The 19,280-nt window shown below is 38.2% G+C and overlaps 2 protein-coding genes across 2 annotated transcripts in view; one reads left to right on the top strand and one right to left on the bottom strand.

Moving 5' to 3' along the window:
* The window catches only part of LOC117411149 (uncharacterized), a 28,740-nt gene extending 21,142 nt beyond the window's left edge, over positions 1-7,598 (top strand). The window contains exons 39-51 of the mRNA XM_034018351.3: positions 188-448; positions 951-1,208; positions 1,472-1,732; positions 1,966-2,226; positions 2,565-2,825; positions 3,186-3,446; positions 3,580-3,840; positions 4,059-4,319; positions 4,805-5,095; positions 5,432-5,671; positions 5,952-5,996; positions 6,337-6,603; positions 6,818-7,598. Coding sequence (XP_033874242.3) covers positions 188-448; positions 951-1,208; positions 1,472-1,732; positions 1,966-2,226; positions 2,565-2,825; positions 3,186-3,446; positions 3,580-3,840; positions 4,059-4,319; positions 4,805-5,095; positions 5,432-5,671; positions 5,952-5,996; positions 6,337-6,603; positions 6,818-6,855 — 2,966 coding nt within the window. The 3' untranslated portion in view covers positions 6,856-7,598. The remainder of the gene's footprint in view (positions 1-187; positions 449-950; positions 1,209-1,471; positions 1,733-1,965; positions 2,227-2,564; positions 2,826-3,185; positions 3,447-3,579; positions 3,841-4,058; positions 4,320-4,804; positions 5,096-5,431; positions 5,672-5,951; positions 5,997-6,336; positions 6,604-6,817) is intronic.
* Positions 7,599-7,809: 211 nt separating this feature from the next.
* Positions 7,810-17,754, bottom strand: LOC117413013 (pre-mRNA-splicing factor 38B-like). The gene is made up of 6 exons (XM_034021711.2): positions 17,284-17,754; positions 13,059-13,127; positions 12,627-12,778; positions 12,391-12,451; positions 10,623-10,849; positions 7,810-9,022 (listed from the first exon to the last, which is right to left on the bottom strand). The coding sequence occupies exons 1-6, from the start codon at positions 17,503-17,505 to the stop codon at positions 8,173-8,175; spliced, it is 1,581 nt and encodes a 526-aa protein (XP_033877602.2). The 5' UTR covers positions 17,506-17,754; the 3' UTR covers positions 7,810-8,172.
* Between the last annotated feature and the right edge of the window lie 1,526 nt (positions 17,755-19,280).

Below are 19,280 nucleotides of genomic sequence, written 5' to 3'. Positions count from 1 at the left end.
TTCCCAGCTCATTATAAAGACTAGTCATTAGGCCACTCTCAGTGATTGCTTTCAATTAGAAAATATCAGATTTCCTTCTGTGGGAACCAGCTTTCTCTTACTAAAGCCCTTTGCTTTTTCAATTATGTTTTTTTTTTTTTTTAATTTAGAGGAACATATGTAATGATGCTATTCTTCTTGTCTTCAGTGCCTTGTATTCCACAGTACGTGGGTGCACACGTGGACTGTGAAACTGGCATTGTGTCCGTGTCCTGGGAAGACAGCCAGGGGGCCGTATCATACACTGCGACTGCTCAAGGGAGTGGAGGATATTCATCTTCGTGTAACACCACAGACACGACGTGTGAGCTCTCTGATCTGCTCTGCGGCCATGGCTACAGCCTGACGGTCACAGCTGCAGATGACACCTGCACCAGTATTGAAAGCAGCTCCCGTTCTTTCAATACAGGTACCAGAACGATACATTTGGAATCGAATGAAGCTTAGCATTGTTTTTACAGACACATGTCTTGTCTGGAGAACTTGTCTGAAGAGTGCTGTTGTTTTTAGTAAAATTTGGAATCGAATTATTAAATTTGGAATCAAATTATTATTCTTATTTTCTCCCCAATTTGAAATGTCCACATATTTTTATTTCAATCCGGTTTCCCGCTGCCATCCCTTGCGCTGACTCGGCAGCTCCGGGTAGCTTACAGGCAGGCCCACAGGCTCAGCCAATTGTGCGCCGCCCCCCAGGAACTCCCGTCCACAGTCGGCAGTGGAATAGCCTGGACCCAAACCAACGACCTCCAGGCTGTAGGGCGCATCCTGCACTCCACGTGGAGTGCCTTTACAGGATGTGTTACTCGGGAGCCCCTATAAAAACACACTTGAAGACGTACTAGTGTTTTACTTTCTTATAAGTTTGTTGTGCAGTTTCGTTAATTAAAATTTTTGTTGTATGTTTGCAGTTCCTTGCGTTCCTCAGCACGTCTCAGCTCAGTTGGAGTGTGCCAACAACACTGCCTCAGTGTCCTGGGAGCCATCAGAAGGAGCCGATTATTATGGTGTAATGGCGATTGGCGTTGATGGCCACATTACATTGTGTAACACAAGTCTCACGAGCTGCGAGCTGGAAGATTTACACTGTGGGCAGATGTACAATTTCACTGTGACAGTCCTGGATGGAGAGTGTGACAGCATACAGACTTCATCTGATCTCCAAGCCGGTCTGTACAATATTTAGTGGAATATATGGAATGAACCTGATAACACTATATGCTATGAAAACGTTATACATATAAAAAAAGCATTAGGAGCTGAGACGAATAAAAGTTCAAATTGCAATACTGGATTGAAGTAACAACTATGTTTTTGCTATTCTGCCAAGTCATTGTGTAATAAAATAATATATGCATGCAGAATGGACAACATCCTAAATGAGGTAAATATTGCTGTGTTTTCTTTATAATTCATTATTTTTCTTCTACAGCCCCATGTCCACCAAAGAATGTTAGAACGTCTCTGCAGTGTGACTCTAACACTGTTTCAGTGTCCTGGGAGCAAAGTGCCGGAGCAGTCTCATACTCAGTAATAGGACAAGCCAGCGATGGTCACATAGCGTCCTGTAATAGCACTGAAACATTCTGTGATCTTGCGGAGCTCCACTGTGGGCAGACGTACAGCGTGTCTGTCATTGCACTGGATGATACCTGCAACAGCATTCAGAGCATGAGTGCCGAATTCAAAACAGGTAAAAACAAAGCTGTATAAAAAAAAAAAACGAAGCAGCAAACGATGTCTGAGATTATATTCACAAGATACTACGATACATGCAAGAGACTGTGGATTTGGTTCCAGCTCTTTGACACTGACATATCATTTATTTCTTACATGACATACTTTTTTGAGATCGTGTTGCCATCGCTTTATTCAGTAAGCGATGCTGGTCATCATGTCTTTCTTCAATGTGTCTGCTATTTCCAGGCCCCTGCCCCCCTCAGCATTTGGGTATAAACATGCACTGTGATTCAGGGATAATGTCTGTCAGCTGGGATGCTGTCCCAAGTGCCAACTCGTATACAGCACAGGCGGCTGCCAGTGATGGCAATGTTGTTTCCTGTGACACGGGCGATACAAACTGTTTCATGACTGGGCTGCTCTGTGGCATGACTTACACTGTTACAGTTACATCCTTCAATGGAGAATGTCTCAGTACGCCAAGTGAAGCATTTGCAATTTCATCAGGTAACTTTTTTCTTTTTTTAATCGTTTTTATTAGGCAAGAAATATAGATAGGGTTGTCATTGAACTGAGAAATATATCTTCTCAATAGTGTTTATCTTAACATTTTTTTTAATAAATGAAATACACAAGCCATATTCCAAAACTGTCCCTCTTCTTTTTGGAGGGAGTAGTACAGTAGAGGTAAATTATTTTAGGTAATTTCTGCCTATGGCTGTGTGACATTGGATTTCTTTGTGTCATTTGGTTAATAGTTTGAGTCCATGATAGCCTATTATTCAGAGCTTATTGTTAAAAAGAACACTAGATTGACCTCTTAATGAGATTCTGTTGCCTTCCAGCTCCATGCACGCCTCAGAATCTAAATGGCTATCTAGACTGCGTGACGAATGCAGCCTGGGTGGAGTGGGATCCCAGTAAAGGAGCTGAGAGGTACACTGTGACTGCAGTGAGCCTCACAGGACTTCAATCTTCCTGCACGACAGCCAACACCACCTGCCACGTCCCTGATCTGCAGTGCGGGGTCAAATACAGCCTCACTGTGACCGCATTTAACAAGGACTGTACCAGCCTGGAGAGCAACACCATCTACATCGAAACAGGTACCCAATTTAAGTCACCTGTTTATTTAGCAGACGCCTTTATCCAAGGCGACTTACAGAGACTAGGGTGTGTGAACAATGCATCAGCTGCAGAGTCACTTACAACTACGTCTCACCCGAAAGACGGAGCACAAGGAGGTTAAGTGACTTGCTCAGGGTCACACAATGAGTCAGTGGCTGAGGTGGGATTTGAACCGGGGACCTCCTGGTTACAAGGCCATTTCTTTAACCACTGGACCACACTGCCTCCTACCTGTGTAGATGTGTGCCCACTTGGAAAATAGAGTCAGGGAATCTCTTTTTTTTTATTAATGGAAATGGTCCAGACGTGACTGTTACAATGCACCTGTTTCCCCCTAGCTCCCTGTACCCTGCAAAATTTGACTGCAGAGACCCAATGTAACAGTAACATATTGAAGGTGATGTGGGACCACACTGAGAGCACTCGGGTGTACATTGCTACTGCAGAAGGCAGTGATGGGAACATGCACTCCTGCAACAGCTCAGAGGCGTCCTGTGACCTGACAAATGTGCATTGTGGCGTCACATACACCATCATCGTTGCCTCCTCTTCTGACAAGTGCAGCAGTCAGAGAAGCCCACCGTATAAAATCCAAACAGGTACTTTTAATTCAAACACTTTGGTGTGGAATAAAAAATAATTTCTGTAGAACTAACACAGTGCTACAGTGAGCTGGTATTAATGCTGTTTTGACCTCACTGACGAACTTGCTGTTTTGCCTTGAAAATGTAGCCCCCTGTGCTCCACAAGAGATCACTGTTTCCCCAGACTGTGATAGTCACGCTGTCACAGTACACTGGAGCCCCAGCTTCGGCACAGAGTCCTATCTGTTGACAGCCACAGGGAGCAATGGGAGCAAAGAATTGTGCAACTCATCACACCCAAACTGCACACTTCAAGACCTGCAGTGTGACCAGCTCTACACTGTCTCTGTAACAGCTGGAGATGAAACCTGTAGGAGTCATGCAAGCAAAGAGATTACTTTTAGCACAGGTAAAGAAAAGACTTTCTACAAAACTCTTGGGCTTGGAATAATGGTCACACTGTTTATAATAAATTAAAGTTACATTTTATGAGTAATTGGGAAATGTGTTACCAATAGATATACATTCTATATAAAACCATCCTGGTTTATACATACTATTTCAATTACAGTCCCCTATTATAAAGTGTTATCCAGACTCATTTTCCTCTTGTTTCTTACATCACAGTTCCCTGTGTGCCAGATCATTTAACTGTACAAATGCAATGTGCTACAAAGTCTGCTCTCCTGTCCTGGGATCAAAGTAACAGAACCCTGGAATACTTTGCTTCTGCCATTGCAAGTGATGGAGAAAAACTATCTTGCATTTCCCAAGAACCTGGCTGCACCATAGACGGGTTGACTTGTGGCACCATATACAATTTCACTGTGACAGCTTCTAATGGTGTCTGTAACAGCTCGTTCGGTGTGCCGGTCACCGCTGGGGCAGGTAAGACCCTTAGCTTGGTGGTACTCACATAACATGTTTTAGATGCCAAGACATTTGGATTATATATCACTGGCAGGGCAGTTAATACACAGAGATGATAAGTTAAATGATTTTGTTACAAACAAATTTGGAATAGGAAATTAGTAACCAATAAAGCAACTAGGTAGATAATCCCAATATGTGAATCATGTTTTGATCATCGACTTGAGAATGCAATGAGTAAAAGCCTTTAGGCTCTCGTTCTTTTCCTGGGGTGCCCAATACCTGGAGATTGCTGACCGGATCAGAGAATGGATGGTTCTAAAACCTCTGGGCGAGAACAGACACACAGGATGCCCGAAACTAATCAGCAATTGGCTGAGGGCTGAGTCCGCATTTTTAGAGGAGATACATTAGGAGCAATTATAGGAAGACTGGGTGGAGGGATTGTTTCTATATCTCTGCAGAACCATGACTAAGCCTTTTAATTGAATGTCTTCCCCCAGTCCCCTGCCCACCAGAGAGTGTGGCGCTGTCACTGCTGCTCTTGGTGGATGCGGTTCAGGAGGCAAAGGTGGGGTGGAGTGCAGTCCAGTGTGTCGGGGTTGAGTACTCGGTGGAGATGCATGGACTGATCGAAGATGACCCCCACGCCCAGTTCCTCCTGACCTCCTACTGGACCACAGCCACATACTTCTTCATCCCAGTGCCGTGTAGCTCTACCTACAACGTGACCGTCACCTCCAGGAACTCAGCAGGGATTGGCTACCCCAGTCCTCCCGTTCAAGGGCTTGCAGGTAACCAAGGCTGGGTTTGGGTTGATGGTAAACCTTTGGGAGTTTTCATTAACTGAATTAAAATGACAAATTATATTTTTTGTGATGTTAAGTTCCCAATTGTGAAAAAGTTCAGTAAATATGAGCCTTATACTTAAATATATCATACAAATATGGACTGGAGTCCACTGGAGAACGCTGTATGAAGCGAATATTCAATAGTTTTCCACAAATATTTCCGGTCCATATACAGTATATCTTAGTGAATTACCGCCTGTTAATGTCTGTTATATGTTATCAGTTGCATAAGGGACTTGTTTTGTACTTTTCTTCTTCATTGTTTATGGTGTTTTTCAGTTCCCTGTCCCCCAAGGGGTGTGACATTTTACACAGAAGGCACTTCGTGGGTCATTTCATGGAATGCATCAGTTCATGCCATGGAATATGTAGTGTATAGCTCCAAAGCACAAAGAACTGAGCTCTGCAGAACATCACACTTTTCATGTACTGTACCGAAGAAGCAGAATGACACAATTGAGGTTACTGCTGTTAATTCTGCTGGAGAAAGTGAACCAAGCATGGAAATTCTTGTTCAAGGTCAGTGGCTTTAAAAAAATAATAATAAAATACTTGTATCTAATTGTTCCTGGCATTAGCTGCACATTTACTTAAGGGCAAGTGGATCCAAATTTTTTTATTTTTTTTTGGTCCTTTTTATAGCTGGTTTTGACTGATGGACACAATAAACAAGACAGTCCTTACACAAGGATATCCTTTATACAGATTTTTGACATATGGTACAGTGTAAATCAATAGCTTTAGGTTAGAGAAATATACAGACAGTAAATGCAATGTTCGTTTTTATTATTTATTGTAGACACTCATTTAAAACGCAAAAGAAGAGATCTAACTGAGGATGAAGGTATGTTTATGTATTTTTTAAAGCTCTAGTGTTTGATTAGAAAGAATGTAACTTTGTACCACTGAAAATATGTTCTATCAAAGTGCTGATAAAAGTCTGTCAGGTCAAATGGAAATGTTCACCATTAACTAAAAAAAGAACCTGTACAAGTTATGAAAGCGCATGACTTGTATTTTGTTAATTAAAAATGTTATGTCGTAACACTTTAACAGTCACCCCTCTTATGTACAGTAGCATGTGCCTATTTTCTTTTTTGTGAATTGCTGAGAGAAATACTATACCACAGTTCAGCCCTTTCCAGAAGACTTGATTTTTCAGGAGTCTGTTTTGTATTTTTCAGGTGACCTGTTAGCTCCTGAAGTGCATGTTGTCAACGTGACTGGTGACACGCTGCATGTGGAATGGACACCAGTCGAGGGTGCCACTTATTATGTCCTGATTATCAAAGTTACTGAAGCCAAATCATTCAAACCGCTTGTGCAGTCTGTACAGGGTTCAAGCGCAAAGGTTACTGGTCTTCTGCCTTTGACACAATATAGTATAAGGGTCTCAGCAAAGGACTACAGCAGAAGTAGCCAATACTCTGATCCAGTCCTGATCACCACAGGTATTGACATCTAAAGTTTACATACACCCTGGTTTTCAGTTTTACTCTTGGGAGTTTTTTTTTCCACCAGATATTAAATTAAGTTACACACATGAAAACATGCATATCTGAAGTATTTTGGCAGGCACTACTTATAAAACTAAATTCACACACATTATAATTGTGTTAGAATTCTATGAACATGGCCTAACATTTTCTTATTTTTATTTCACAGATTATACATCCCCATTCCCGACTCTTGCACAGTTGTAATCCATATTCTGCTGTGGATTTAAGATTGTAACCTGTGAATTTATTAATCAAGTACTGGAAATAATTTTCAAATGGTCAAATATTAAAAAAATATATATATGTTTAATCTATAGTACATTTATGTTGAATTTTTTTTTTTTTTTAGTTTTCAATGTAGGAATTTATTATACATTTTTATACTATGTTGTTTGTGTTTCCCTACTGCTGTTGGACTGTCTATGCTTGGTCTATAAAGTAGGCTATTTGCTATAAATAGAAAGAATATTTAAGTAGGTTACCATTTTATACTTTTGTGTATGTATGCATATGAATAAAAAGGTTGATTTTATTACATTTACTTACAATACAGATTTTTGCTGCAGATTAAGAAAATGATTTAAAGTAATAAAGTACAGCAGTTACACTGTGCCCAAAATGATGGTGGTCAGTCTTCCTTTTATCCAATTCTTAGAAGTGTGTATCACCAGTATTTGCTCCAAATACAGACTTGTTTTCCAATTTGAAGAGTATTATTGAGACTGAAGGTCATTGAAGATAAGCGTGTGATGAAGAATACCTCCCTCTGTCCTCTATATTTATTTTGTTTTCCTAGTGCATTGTAGAGATTTAGAATACTGTACACTTCTCACTAACACACCAGCATTTTGAATAATCAGTTGGAAGTGAATGTGCCATATATTCCAAATGCAAGCTGCACTTCATTTATTTGAGAGCTTGCTTTGTAAGCAAGTAACTAAGTGATTCCTGAGCTGTTTATTTATAGTTATTGTTGACAAAGCACGTGTCACATTTCCAAAAGAAAATATAAAGCTAGTGGTATCCAAGGTATAAATCTTTCATTGTTAAATCAGGAATAAAAACACCACATGTATGTGTAATTATTCATATCAATTGTATTCTCTAATCTAAACCATTCAAACACAAACACATTTTAATCTCTTTAATAAAAGTTTTATTAGAAAAAAAAAAAAAAAAACGCACCAAAGCAATTAACCAAACACAGAACACATAATTTCTGGCAATGTGCTGCATTATACAAATGCATCCTGGTGGTTGCTTCATAGGAATTAAAACGTTCTCAGAACATATGTACAGAATAAATTGTGGAACCTTAAAAAAAAAAAAAAAAATTAAAACTCAGTAGCTGCAATGGACAGTGAAAATGATTACAAAAGCACTTCCCTACTAAAAGGAAATGAAATATGCAAACTAGAGGGACACGAATGATTATGCTTGTTTAGCATAAACTTCCATTTAACAAAGATTTGAAAAAAAAATAATAAAAACAAATTTTACTTCAAAATCAACTCTGGTTCCTCACAGCTGTTCCGCTCGCTCTGTGCTTTGGCTTCTCCTACGTTCATGTTTGCTTGAATGGTCCTTGCCGTCACTGTGCTCCTTCCTATGAGATCGCTCTGTGCTTTTGCTACGCTTGTGTGATCTCTCTTTGCTACGACTGCGGTTACTTTTCTTTGACTTTTCATCAGCGTCTGTTCTTCCCTTGCTTCCACTCCTGCTGCGTTTGTTTGATTTTTCAGATTTGTGTTTATTAGACCTCTCTTTGCTTCTACTCCTGCTGCGTTTGTTTGATTTTTCAGATTTGTGTTTATTAGACCTCTCTTTGCTTTTACTCCTGCTTCGCTTGCTGCCATCATTTTTACTATGGCTTCTGCTTCTGTGTTTTCGCTCTCTACTTTGGCTTCTACTATGCCTTTTAACTTTACGGTCATCTCTATGCCTCTTTTCTTCCTTTTCATCTTTAGGTTTTCTTTCTATATCTCCTTTGCCTTTTTCTTTGGATTTTTCCTTCTCTCTGTCCCTCTCACTTCCACGTTCATAATCCCGCTCTTTCTTCTTGCTCTTCTCATTCTCCTTTTCCCTTTCTTTCCGGTCATTCTTTTTGTCCCGGCTCTTGCTAAGGCTTCTGCGCTTCTCCTTACTCCGGCTGCGTCTGCGTTCCACTGCTCGCTCGGGGCTTCGAGAGCGGTGGCGCTCCTTGTCCACCCTGTCTCTATCTTTGTCTTTTCCCTCACGTTCTTTTCTCTGCCGGTCCCTTTCTCTCTCCAGTTCCCGATCAAAGCTGGTTGATCCATGCCCATCTCTATGACGACTTTGACTCCTGGATCGTTTTGGAGATCTTCGAGGACTATCAGATCTTTTTGGAGATCTGAAGCAAAAATAAAGGAACTTAACAACTTTGAAAAGTATAGGTATTTGCAATCACAAGTTAACTGGTACATTACCTTAAAGCAGCTAAAGACTTGCATTAAAATACTGAATTCATGCTCAAGCAAACCTAATTACAATATACTAAGGCTGGGGCGATGCCTAATTTTTCAGTAATTAAAATCAGTAGTTTAAATCCATAAACAGTCAGAGCAACAGTCAAGAGAAACTACGCAGGACATTAATAAAACACAAACAATAACAGCAGTGCGTTTCTAAAACGCAGATGTAAAAGACAACATTGCCCCTTTTCATCCCTATCCAATAATTGTGTTTATATTATGAAGTAGTTTTGTGCAACAAAACGTGTAAAAATGGTTCCACTACTCCCGGCATCGTCAAAAAAAAAAAAAGAAAACAGCAGAGGTCTCAGTATCCCATATACCACTGCGTACGTCCCTGGTAGCGACTCACTAATCTGTAGAGTATCTTACCTGTTGTCTCTCAGCCAAGAATTTGAACTAGTAAAACATGCTCAAAAATCATGGTTTTAAGACCATGGATGAGGTCTGCAGGGTTTTTATTGAGAAGTATTCCGACATCTTCCCTGCTTTCGCAAAAAACATGCAGCAATTGCAATTACGATACCTGTACCTTGTGTGCCAGCAGAACAGGTTTTTAGCGGTCAGAACAGAGTGCAGACCAGCAAATGCTCTCGTTCACGTGAGGATCATCAAAAACATGACCATTTCAATGGAAGCTCCTGAGAATTATTAAGACTTTGATTTGGAAAGAGCACGAGTCATTTTTTGACTTGGGTGCTAAAAGGAAAATCTAAAGAACCTTTAAAAACAACAAAACTGTAAATAGTTATGATGTTGACAGCTACCCACAGAGACATTGGTACATGTTCTAAAACACTGATTTTTACGCTGTGAATGGGGGATTTTCAAAAGAAATCGTTTCATGGTAAGCTTGTCTTTGTCTATTTCTAATACCATTATTTATACTGTGCACGTTTTGCATGTTAACTTTGTTAATCTGAAATAGATACACTGGAAAATAATGTAACTATGCTGATACATGTAAAAACGATGTTGATACATGTAAAAACGCAGATGTTATTGTTGAAAACGCAGATTGAGATGGTATGCGTTTTAAAAATGCACATTTTTTAAAGGCTAGCGCAACCTCTGCATCTCCAAAAGGTCTTACAAATTAGTTGTGTTACCGGAGTATCCCAAACATTACTTTCCTTTCTTGCCGTCTTTAGAAAACAATTGTCAAATATCAAAAAGCATTGTAGCTCGGTCGATACAGTATTTGTAATTCTAGCACAACGCTCTTAACTCCTGCACAGATCCAATCCCATCAGTAAACACTCACAGGGGGCGGGGCGGGGGGTAGAAGGTGAGCTCAATCGCATGCAGAATCAGTGAGTCAGACCAGAGGGGAGCAGAGAAGCTCTGTGCTTAATGCAAAAAAATAATGGCCGATTCCAAATTTAATTAAAAAATAAAAGCTTTTCTTTGCTTAAACCCTTTACACAAAAACGATGCATCGCCTCAGCCTTACAAAATACAATTACAATTCAACTCTACCTTGAGCGTCTGCGTTCTGCATGTTTTTCTGGCTCTCCTGCTTCCTCTTTCCCATCCTTTTTCACATTTTTTCTTGGTCTGCTTTTCATTTGCTGGTCAATCATCTTTTGAACTGGTACTGGAATTCTTGGAAAGAGTGTTGAAAACCACTCAAGTTTTGTGAGGAAAGAGCGTAGCATTTCTCCAACATTCATAACACAGCCTCCACCAGCCTTTACATCAAGCTCCTGGAAGAGAAAATACCAGCCCATCTCGTTAATACCATAAAATAACCAGCACTGTCGTGAAACAAGTTTTTTTTCATGACATCTTCACTTAATATTAATGTTCATTAATGCCCTGCAATTTGGAAGTTGAGTATAACAGCAACAGGATTAATTTGTATGATGGTGGTGGGTCCAAAGCAAAAAGTTGAACTGTGAACATTCTGGTTCCGTGGATAGTATTAATGTTTTCATACATCAAGAAATATCTCTTCACGTGTACATGTTTGTATGTGAAAATATTCTTCACTAATTGTTCATTGTCCTACTTCCTTAAAAGCAGAGTCCTCATTAACTTTAAAACGTGATGACGATATTGTAATACGCAGTACCAATGTTCACCTCTGTTTCCATGAAGCTTAGGGTCAATAAAGAAATTAACCTGCCATAGTACTCATGCTGCTTAGACTGGAGTGACTCGTCTTGAAAATGTGGTTACATTTTCTAAGACTTTCTTCTGTAACGGTTTACAATATATGCTTCTTTTAATAGCCATAACAAATTTGGATACAATAGCAAACCAACTGCCATGAAGCATGAGGTTTGATTACTGTTTTGAAAAGCAGATTCCTTAATGACCATCATCTTTGAAAAGGGTCATTACCGCATGATTGCCTTCTTGCTATGTCATCTCACAGTTCAGGACATGTTAGTCAGCTATTGTCAGGCCCAAACCTACAGTGTAAGCACACAGAAAGAGTGAGTTTTAAAACCAGCTACATGGAAAATAACAATCTGAATGTAAAACAGCTGCTTGGACTCACACACACAAACCAGCAGTGTTGAGATACAATTCCCAATTCACCTGCTGCACAAGGGAGATCTAAAGAAGAAAACATGGAAGTTAGCCAACTGGCAGAAAGTTAAAAAAATTATATACTACAGAAAAAAAGAGATGGAAAGAAAGATCTCAAGTATCATGCCTCCACCCCAACAAAAGAAAGAAACAAACAAAAAAACCCTAGCATTATCCTACATTTTAAGGGTGTTTTTAAAACTTACTAAATTACTCTTTTCATTGGTTTCACCAAGCAATGTGTCTAGCCAGCTTACACTGTACTGCATCCTAATTGCCACAGCTTAGAAAAAAAGAAAGCGTGATTTTATAACTGTTCCTTGTTCTGGTTTGCTGAACCCCCACTGAATAAACAATTTCAATGCTTTAATGCTTTTATGAAAGCAGGGTATATGCTCTTAAGATATGTACCAATAAACAAGTATCATAATTACCAAATGTACATTTCCATCTTATAAAATGTGCAAGTCTGCAGATTAAACTTTCCTTGAGATTTTTAATCAAACTGATAAAGGTGACCATTTACAAACCAGATTAGGTCTAGAAGTTAACTAAATGAAAACCAAATTAAGCCAAATGAAGGCAAAGGTGAAAATCAGCAATATTCATCACAATGTTGATAGAAAATAAGAAACTTAACTTGAGGATTTAGATTCTGAAAGCCAATACAAAACTGAAAAGGAAAAAAATATTACCCTTGGTGACATACCTCCTCATCATCAAGGAAAGCATCAAACCAGTCCAGGAGGTCCGGAGGAGGTTGCGTGTACCTTCAAAAGGAAGCACGTAATTAAACTTGGATCTGGAACCAATATCCCTCTCTCTCAAACATAGAACTGACACACAGTATTTCTATCACCCATTTTAAGGATTCCCTTATCTGAGACAATATACTGCAATTTAATATTCCAAATGCTTTTAGGGTGAACAAAAAAGCTTACATACCTGATATACATAAAGCCAAGGGCCCTAATGTATGGAGAATCAGTGTGTGTAATGAGACCCATTACTTGTTTACGGGTTAATTTAAGTGTAAACAATTTGTACAGCAGGCAAAAGGCTGTGGAAACGATGCCTCCAGTTCCGACCCCTCGTACCTGAAAAAAACGTTTAAATGAGTATTCAGTGCATACTTTGCACTATTTAAACATTTAGCACCTTGCTACATGTTTGCATTTAGGGGAATAATGATTGCATGTTGGTAAAATACTTACCTATACTTAATACACCCAATACAATAGTGTTATTCTGAACCAACACCACAGTATAATAACAGTTCCAATGTAAAATGTGCACTTACTGGTTTATAAATATATATTTAGTCCTCCTACTCTGCACAAAAGACGAGAAATTAAAAAAGCACGTACTTCTACTTACCCCTCCGCACATGCCAGTCTGGCCTGCGGTTTTTCTGCTTCCTTTTTCCCAGGGTTCGACATGCGTCACCTATCAATAAAAAAAGAAAAGAAAAAACTCAATGTACCGATATTGACATTTTTTACAGTACCTTACAGTAAGCAATCATTTTGCTGCCATGAGTAGCTCATTTGTTGCTGAATGCTCAACTACTTAATTTTGAATACACTGCTATCTCTCTCATTATTGGTTAAGAAAAGTGATTATTTTTAAATGATAGTTATTAATGCAACATGCAAAGCACAATGCACACTGCATTACAGGTCATGAAAGTTAAAGCTGTATGATGTAGGAAAATGACCAAATATTACCAAAAATATAGATGTACTGCCTACTAACTAATACTGTACTAGCAGCCTTCTCATTTCCAGCTGGCTAAATTGCCGTCTACTTTGCCAGACGAGCCGCCTAAAATAGTTTTCAAAATGTTTTACAGTGCTCGCATGTTCCAGTGAATAGTATTCAAAATGTTTATTTTCTTCCAGTAAAATAGCGGCAATTTCCACAATTCACTACATATGTAAGTTGAGAAACATTCCTTCCGGATTACGTTTCCATGGAAACCATGCATCGCGATAGACCAATCAGTTTTGTGCTTACAAGCGACGTTGGTGATGAAGGACAAACTGTACAATCATAAACCTGAGTCAGTAATCGTACAGCAGTTATGAAATTGTATAAAAAAATGTTTTAAAACATACAACCTATGTTTTCTATGTAAGATTGTCTTTACTTGAAGTGTATGAAATAGTGAGTATATTTTAGCATTGTAAAATGTCTTATGCAGCGACTTAGAAGATCGATCTGAAACCTAGCATATACACTTAATTCAGGAAATGATATTTGCATTGCACAATTAATGAATATGACTATTTTTATATGCTTTGTTTTGCTGATTCAGTCTTTATTAAAACAAAAAATATGAGCTACAAGATGTACCGGTCAGATCTTTTGCTGCATAATCAGTGGCTGTAAAACTGTGGTCTAGTAATATTCTTGACGGTTTACACACATGTATTTAAAGAAAAAAATTACACACACGTTTACAAATACGCATAAACATATACTGTAATTGCATGGTACTAAAGATGATTAAAACAAAGGTTCTTTATTTTAGAAGACTATCTACATTCCCTTTTTAAGAAGTTCAAATGGAAATTTATGTTCAAACTTATGTACAGTACCAATCTCTTCTTCCTCATTATCTTCTGTTGATGTCACACTTTCCATGTATTCCCAGAACACAGACATATTTTCTTTGTATATTAGGTAAGAGTGGGGGGAGGGCAGGTATTTTCATGCTAAATTATTATTTATTATTATTTATTTCTTAGCAGATACCCTTATCCAGGGTGACTTACAATTATTACAAGATATCACATTATTTTTACATACAATTACCCATTTATACAGCTGGGTTTTTACTGGAGCAATCTAGGTAAAGTACCTTGCTCAAGGGTACAGCAGCAGTGTCCCCCCACCAGGGATTGAACCCACGACCCTCCAGTCCAGAGTCCAGAGCCCTAACCACTACTCCACACTGCTGCCCTTAAATGTAATGCTATAAAGTACTTTTTTACCTGGGAAAGGGAACTGATGCTTGGGTATTGACGCACTGGTGTGGCACTGTCTACTGGGAGTAAAAAAAAGTGAAGCAATGCAAAGTGCTAGTGTGTGCAGGCCTTAAGGTGCTATAAAGCATAGTGCAAACAGATACACGGTATAAAAATTGTAGGCATTAATGAATGGGTTAACTCTGCATTTGCTTTCACTTTGCAACTTTTTACTCCCAAGCACTCACCAGCTGTATATTTGGCTCATAATTCTTAGTGCCTCTCGTGGAGACACGTTCTGGCAAAATTGAGCTACAACAATACATTCAAAGTCTTAAATTCAGTGTATACAATCTACATGAATAACTTTTACCCTTTTCCAGGGTCCTATATAAACATTAATGTGATTTCTACAGCAAGTAGTCATACTTTAATATAAATTAAAGCTAGTAAGCTGTGTATTGCAGTGTTTTATGTCAGACTGCAAGCACCAGCCAAAAGGGAAGCTTCTCCAGATTTCCTACAGTAGCTCATGCTAATCTCCTAAGAAAGTGGTATGTCGGTTTGTGCTAATCTGTATAAAATGAATAAGAAATATCCAAAACCATTTGTGTATATAAATGTAATTTGTAGACCAAAGTGATTTTCCATTTCAGCACTACTCTTTCATTTCAGAAGTCATTTCCATATCATATACCTATTACTTGATATGTACGTATTGGACTTTTACTTTCAAGCCATGTTGCTCTAGTAAATGCCAATATATTATTTATTGTTACTTATTTTAAATCAAGCAACAGCTAACAGAACTGAAAAAAAATGTTAAAGGCAAGAAAAATACAACTTACTGTAGAAATTACACTAATGTTTACAGAAAATGCAACAAATTAACTTCTGAAAACAAAAATAAAAAGGGTTCGAAATCGCAGGTCTGCAAGCGCATTTTTTTTTTAAATGTATTATTTATTTGTTAATGCACTTGCGCATTCTCGGACTCTGCAGTTAATGAGAAACAGCGCCATGTGAAAGTATGTATACAGAATCTTGGAAAACAAAATCAATGGAAGGACTGGTCGGTTCCATGAAATTTTTACAAACCTAAAACTGGTCTTATTTTTTTGTGTTTTGTATAAATGCAAAAGTATTGAATATATGAAAAAATAGAAAACAAAACTCAGCTTATGGCTTACCTTTTCTGTATTCAAATCAATTAATACTGCTTCTTATCTTATGTCTAATTTAGAAATTGCTTCACATTTTCTTTTCTGGCTCACTTGGTATTATGGTATCTGTGTGACATTGTTTGTTTTTGTGCCTGAAATATAATTTCTGTTTCATTGGTGTCTGGTTCTGTCTTCCACCACTTTTTTCTGTGTAATAAATTACTGCAAAACCAAACTATTTGATTAAATACGTAGACTTTACTTTTAAATTTATTGTGTGCTAAGACAAGTTTGTGATTTTAAAATTCCAATATAAATAATTTTGTAATTACTTTTCATACTCATAAGTAACATTTCCTTTTAAATCTCTAAATCTGGACACCTAAAATTATAAAAAATGAACAAAATTATACACTTATTTTGAATTTTGGTACATATTTAGGCCCAGGATACGCAGTTTTAGACCCCCGCAAAACCCTGACTTTTTTTTTGGGGGGGGGGGGGGGGTCGTTGCCCCCTGCACCTGTCCTGGCCAGAGGACCCCCAAACCTTCTATTTAGGATTTCGAGTCTCCTACTTTAAATGAAAATGAAAAGACTGACTAGTACAGTATACCATGCGAGTTATCTAAATGTCAAGGAACTTCTTCCCAGCGGAAATTACAATTCCCACATGTGGCTTGGTCTAAAACAATCCGATTAATACAACAGGGGCTGGAAATCTTAATAGGGAGATGTTTTAATCCTGACGTTTTGACTCTAAACATGCTGTGTTGGCCTTTGTTCAGTGTCCTAATCTGCTTTAATGGCATCGTGTAGTGTAATGGCAAGGCTACATCCCTAAAATTGTTCAACATATACAGTAGGTCACATGCCCAAATCCCGGACCATTTTAAACAAATAGGCCTACAGTTTAATTATGACTGGCGTAGAGTTTAAATTAGACAACTGTGATGTACACCTTAACACAAGATTACAAATCACAAAACATTTTTGTAAATCAACGTTTCACTGTAAAAGAAATTAGGTGGTTTATTAAAAAAATAAATAAAAGAAATTTAAGACGGATGTTAGCGCCTTGTTCCCGCAAATCCTGAGGCTAAGTACAATTGAATACTAAATGGTGGATGAACAGGATACTGTCAATTACCCTTAGATTTTCACCCTACAGACAGTAAACATTATACCTACAGTACACCACCAGCCATTATTATTTGAAACTACGACTACATATATTTACGTAGCTCAGTTCACGCAAACTAAACGCTGACTAAGAATGATACAAAACGAGGGATGCAAGTCCATGTTCCAGATCGTAATTATTTTCACCAATTAAAATGAAACTACAAATTAGTAATGCATCAAAATAATCACCATTCCCAAAACAATACCCCCCCATATATATATATATATATATATATATATATATATATATATATATATATATATATATATATATATTTCAATTTACCTTGAAATAAATTTCATCCACGACCTCGTGGTAGGTTTTCAGCTCATACAGCTGCACTTTGAAATAGGGTGAAGACAGAACGTTGGTCAGGATCATGGGGTTCAGGTTCATTGTCTTTTCGTTGCCCCACAGCGGCAAGACGTTGCCGTGTTTCCCCGAAGCTGCAGGTTTATTCACGGTTTGCTGCTGTTGATTCCCGGCCACCACCGTGTTGTTGGCCATATTGTTTCTTTAGCCGACGTTTTTAATTTCCAAGAAATTAAAAATGTTTTTCACTAAAACGCCATTAAAAATTGCTAAGCATTACAGACACAACAATAAAATAACCTATAGCGCGTGTTTATGTATTTCTGTTTTATTCTGTAGCTGTGACCTATTTCCTTCTATAACACAAGACCCTTTCCTCCCGACAACAGCCGGATGAACAAAATGGCCGCAACTGCCGGGAAAGAAACGGAAAGACCTGTGACGCCATAAACAGAAAACAACCAATGGGAAATGAGGTCAAAGATTACAAACTAGATGAAACTGCGCTCCATATATGCTCTACAAATTCACTTCGTAAAACTGACTCTTTAGCGAACCCTCGTGGCGGTTTTCCTCTTCTTTTAAACGGTTGGTTACTGTTTTATGGTAATCATCATTTTTCAAAGGAGGATGTGGACAATATGCCCCACATGTCGACCTGTTCCTATCCCATTTTAAATAACTTTAGAGGCAGAAGTGCTAAAGGGACTAGGAGTTCTTAAAATAAGCAAATCTCCAGGGCCAGATGAGATCCTACCAATAGTACTCAAAGAAATGAAATAAGTTATTTACAAACCGCTAACTAAGATCATGCAACAGTCTCTTGAGACGGGTTGTACTGACCAACTGGAGAATTGCAAATGTAATACCGATCCACAAAAAGGGAGACAAAACCGAACCAGGTAACTACAGACCAATAAACCTGGCTTCTATTATATGTAAACTTATTGAAACTATAATAAGATCCAAAATGGAAAATTACCTATATAGTAACAGTATCATGGAAGACAGTCAGCATGGTTTTAGGAAAGGGAGATTGTGTCTAACTAACCTGCTTAATTTTTTTGAGGATGCAACATCGACAATGGATAATTGCAAAGCATATGACATGGTTTATTTAGATTTCCAGAAAGCTTTTGACAAAGACATGCATAAAAGATTAATTCTCAAACTGAACGCAGTAGGGATTCAAGGAAATGCATGCACGTGGATAAGGGAGTGGTTAACATGTAGAAAACAGAAAGTACTGATTAGAGAAGAAACCTCAAAATGGAGCGAGGTAACCAGTGGAGTACCACAGGGATCAGTATTAGGTCTTCTGCTCTTCCTAATCAACATTAACGACTTAGATTCTGGTATAGTAAGCAAACTTGTTAAATTTGCAGTTGACACAAAAATAGGAGGAGTGGCAAACACCGTTGCAGCAGCAAAGGTCATTCAAAATGATCTAGACAACATTCAGAACTGGGCAGACACATGGCAAATTACATTTAATAGAGAAAAGTGTAAGGTACTGCACACAGACAATAAAAATGTCTACTATAATACCATATGGGAGATACTGAAATTGAAGAAGGAATCTATGAAAAAGATCTAGGAGTTTATGTTGACTCAGAAATGTCTTCATCTAGAAAATGTGGGGAAGCGATATAAAGGCCAACAAGATGCTCGGATATATTGTGAAAAGTGTTGAATTTAAATCAAGGGAAGTAATGTTAAAACTTTACAATGCATTACTAAGACCTCATCTAGAATATTGTGTTCAATTCTGGTCACCTTCCTACAAAAAGGAAATTGCTGCTATAGAAAGAGTGCAAAGAAGAGTGACCAGAATTATTCTGGGTTTAAAACGCATGTCATCTGCAGACAGGCTAAAATAATTGAATCTATTCAGTCTTGAACAAAGAAAACTACACAGCGATCCGATTCAAGAATTCAAAATTCTAAAAGGTATTGACAATGTCGACCCA

Source organism: Acipenser ruthenus, chromosome 10 (genome assembly GCF_902713425.1).
Source record: "Acipenser ruthenus chromosome 10, fAciRut3.2 maternal haplotype, whole genome shotgun sequence".
Classification (NCBI taxonomy): domain Eukaryota; kingdom Metazoa; phylum Chordata; class Actinopteri; order Acipenseriformes; family Acipenseridae; genus Acipenser; species Acipenser ruthenus.
Note: the sequence above shows the minus strand (reverse complement) of the source record. Positions and strands in the feature narration are given on the sequence as shown.

Bases quoted from the DNA above. Each gene is read 5' to 3' on its own strand.
- LOC117413013 (XM_034021711.2), bottom strand. From the start codon at position 17,505: ATGGCCAACAACACGGTGGTGGCCGGGAATCAACAGCAGCAAACCGTG. The intron at 13,128-17,283 runs GTAAATTGAAAT...TTTTATTGATAG, and splicing joins TGGATGAAATTTATTTCAAG to GTGACGCATGTCGAACCCTG. The intron at 9,023-10,622 runs GTAGAGTTGAAT...TTTTTGCTTCAG, and splicing joins GCAGAACGCAGACGCTCAAG to ATCTCCAAAAAGATCTGATA.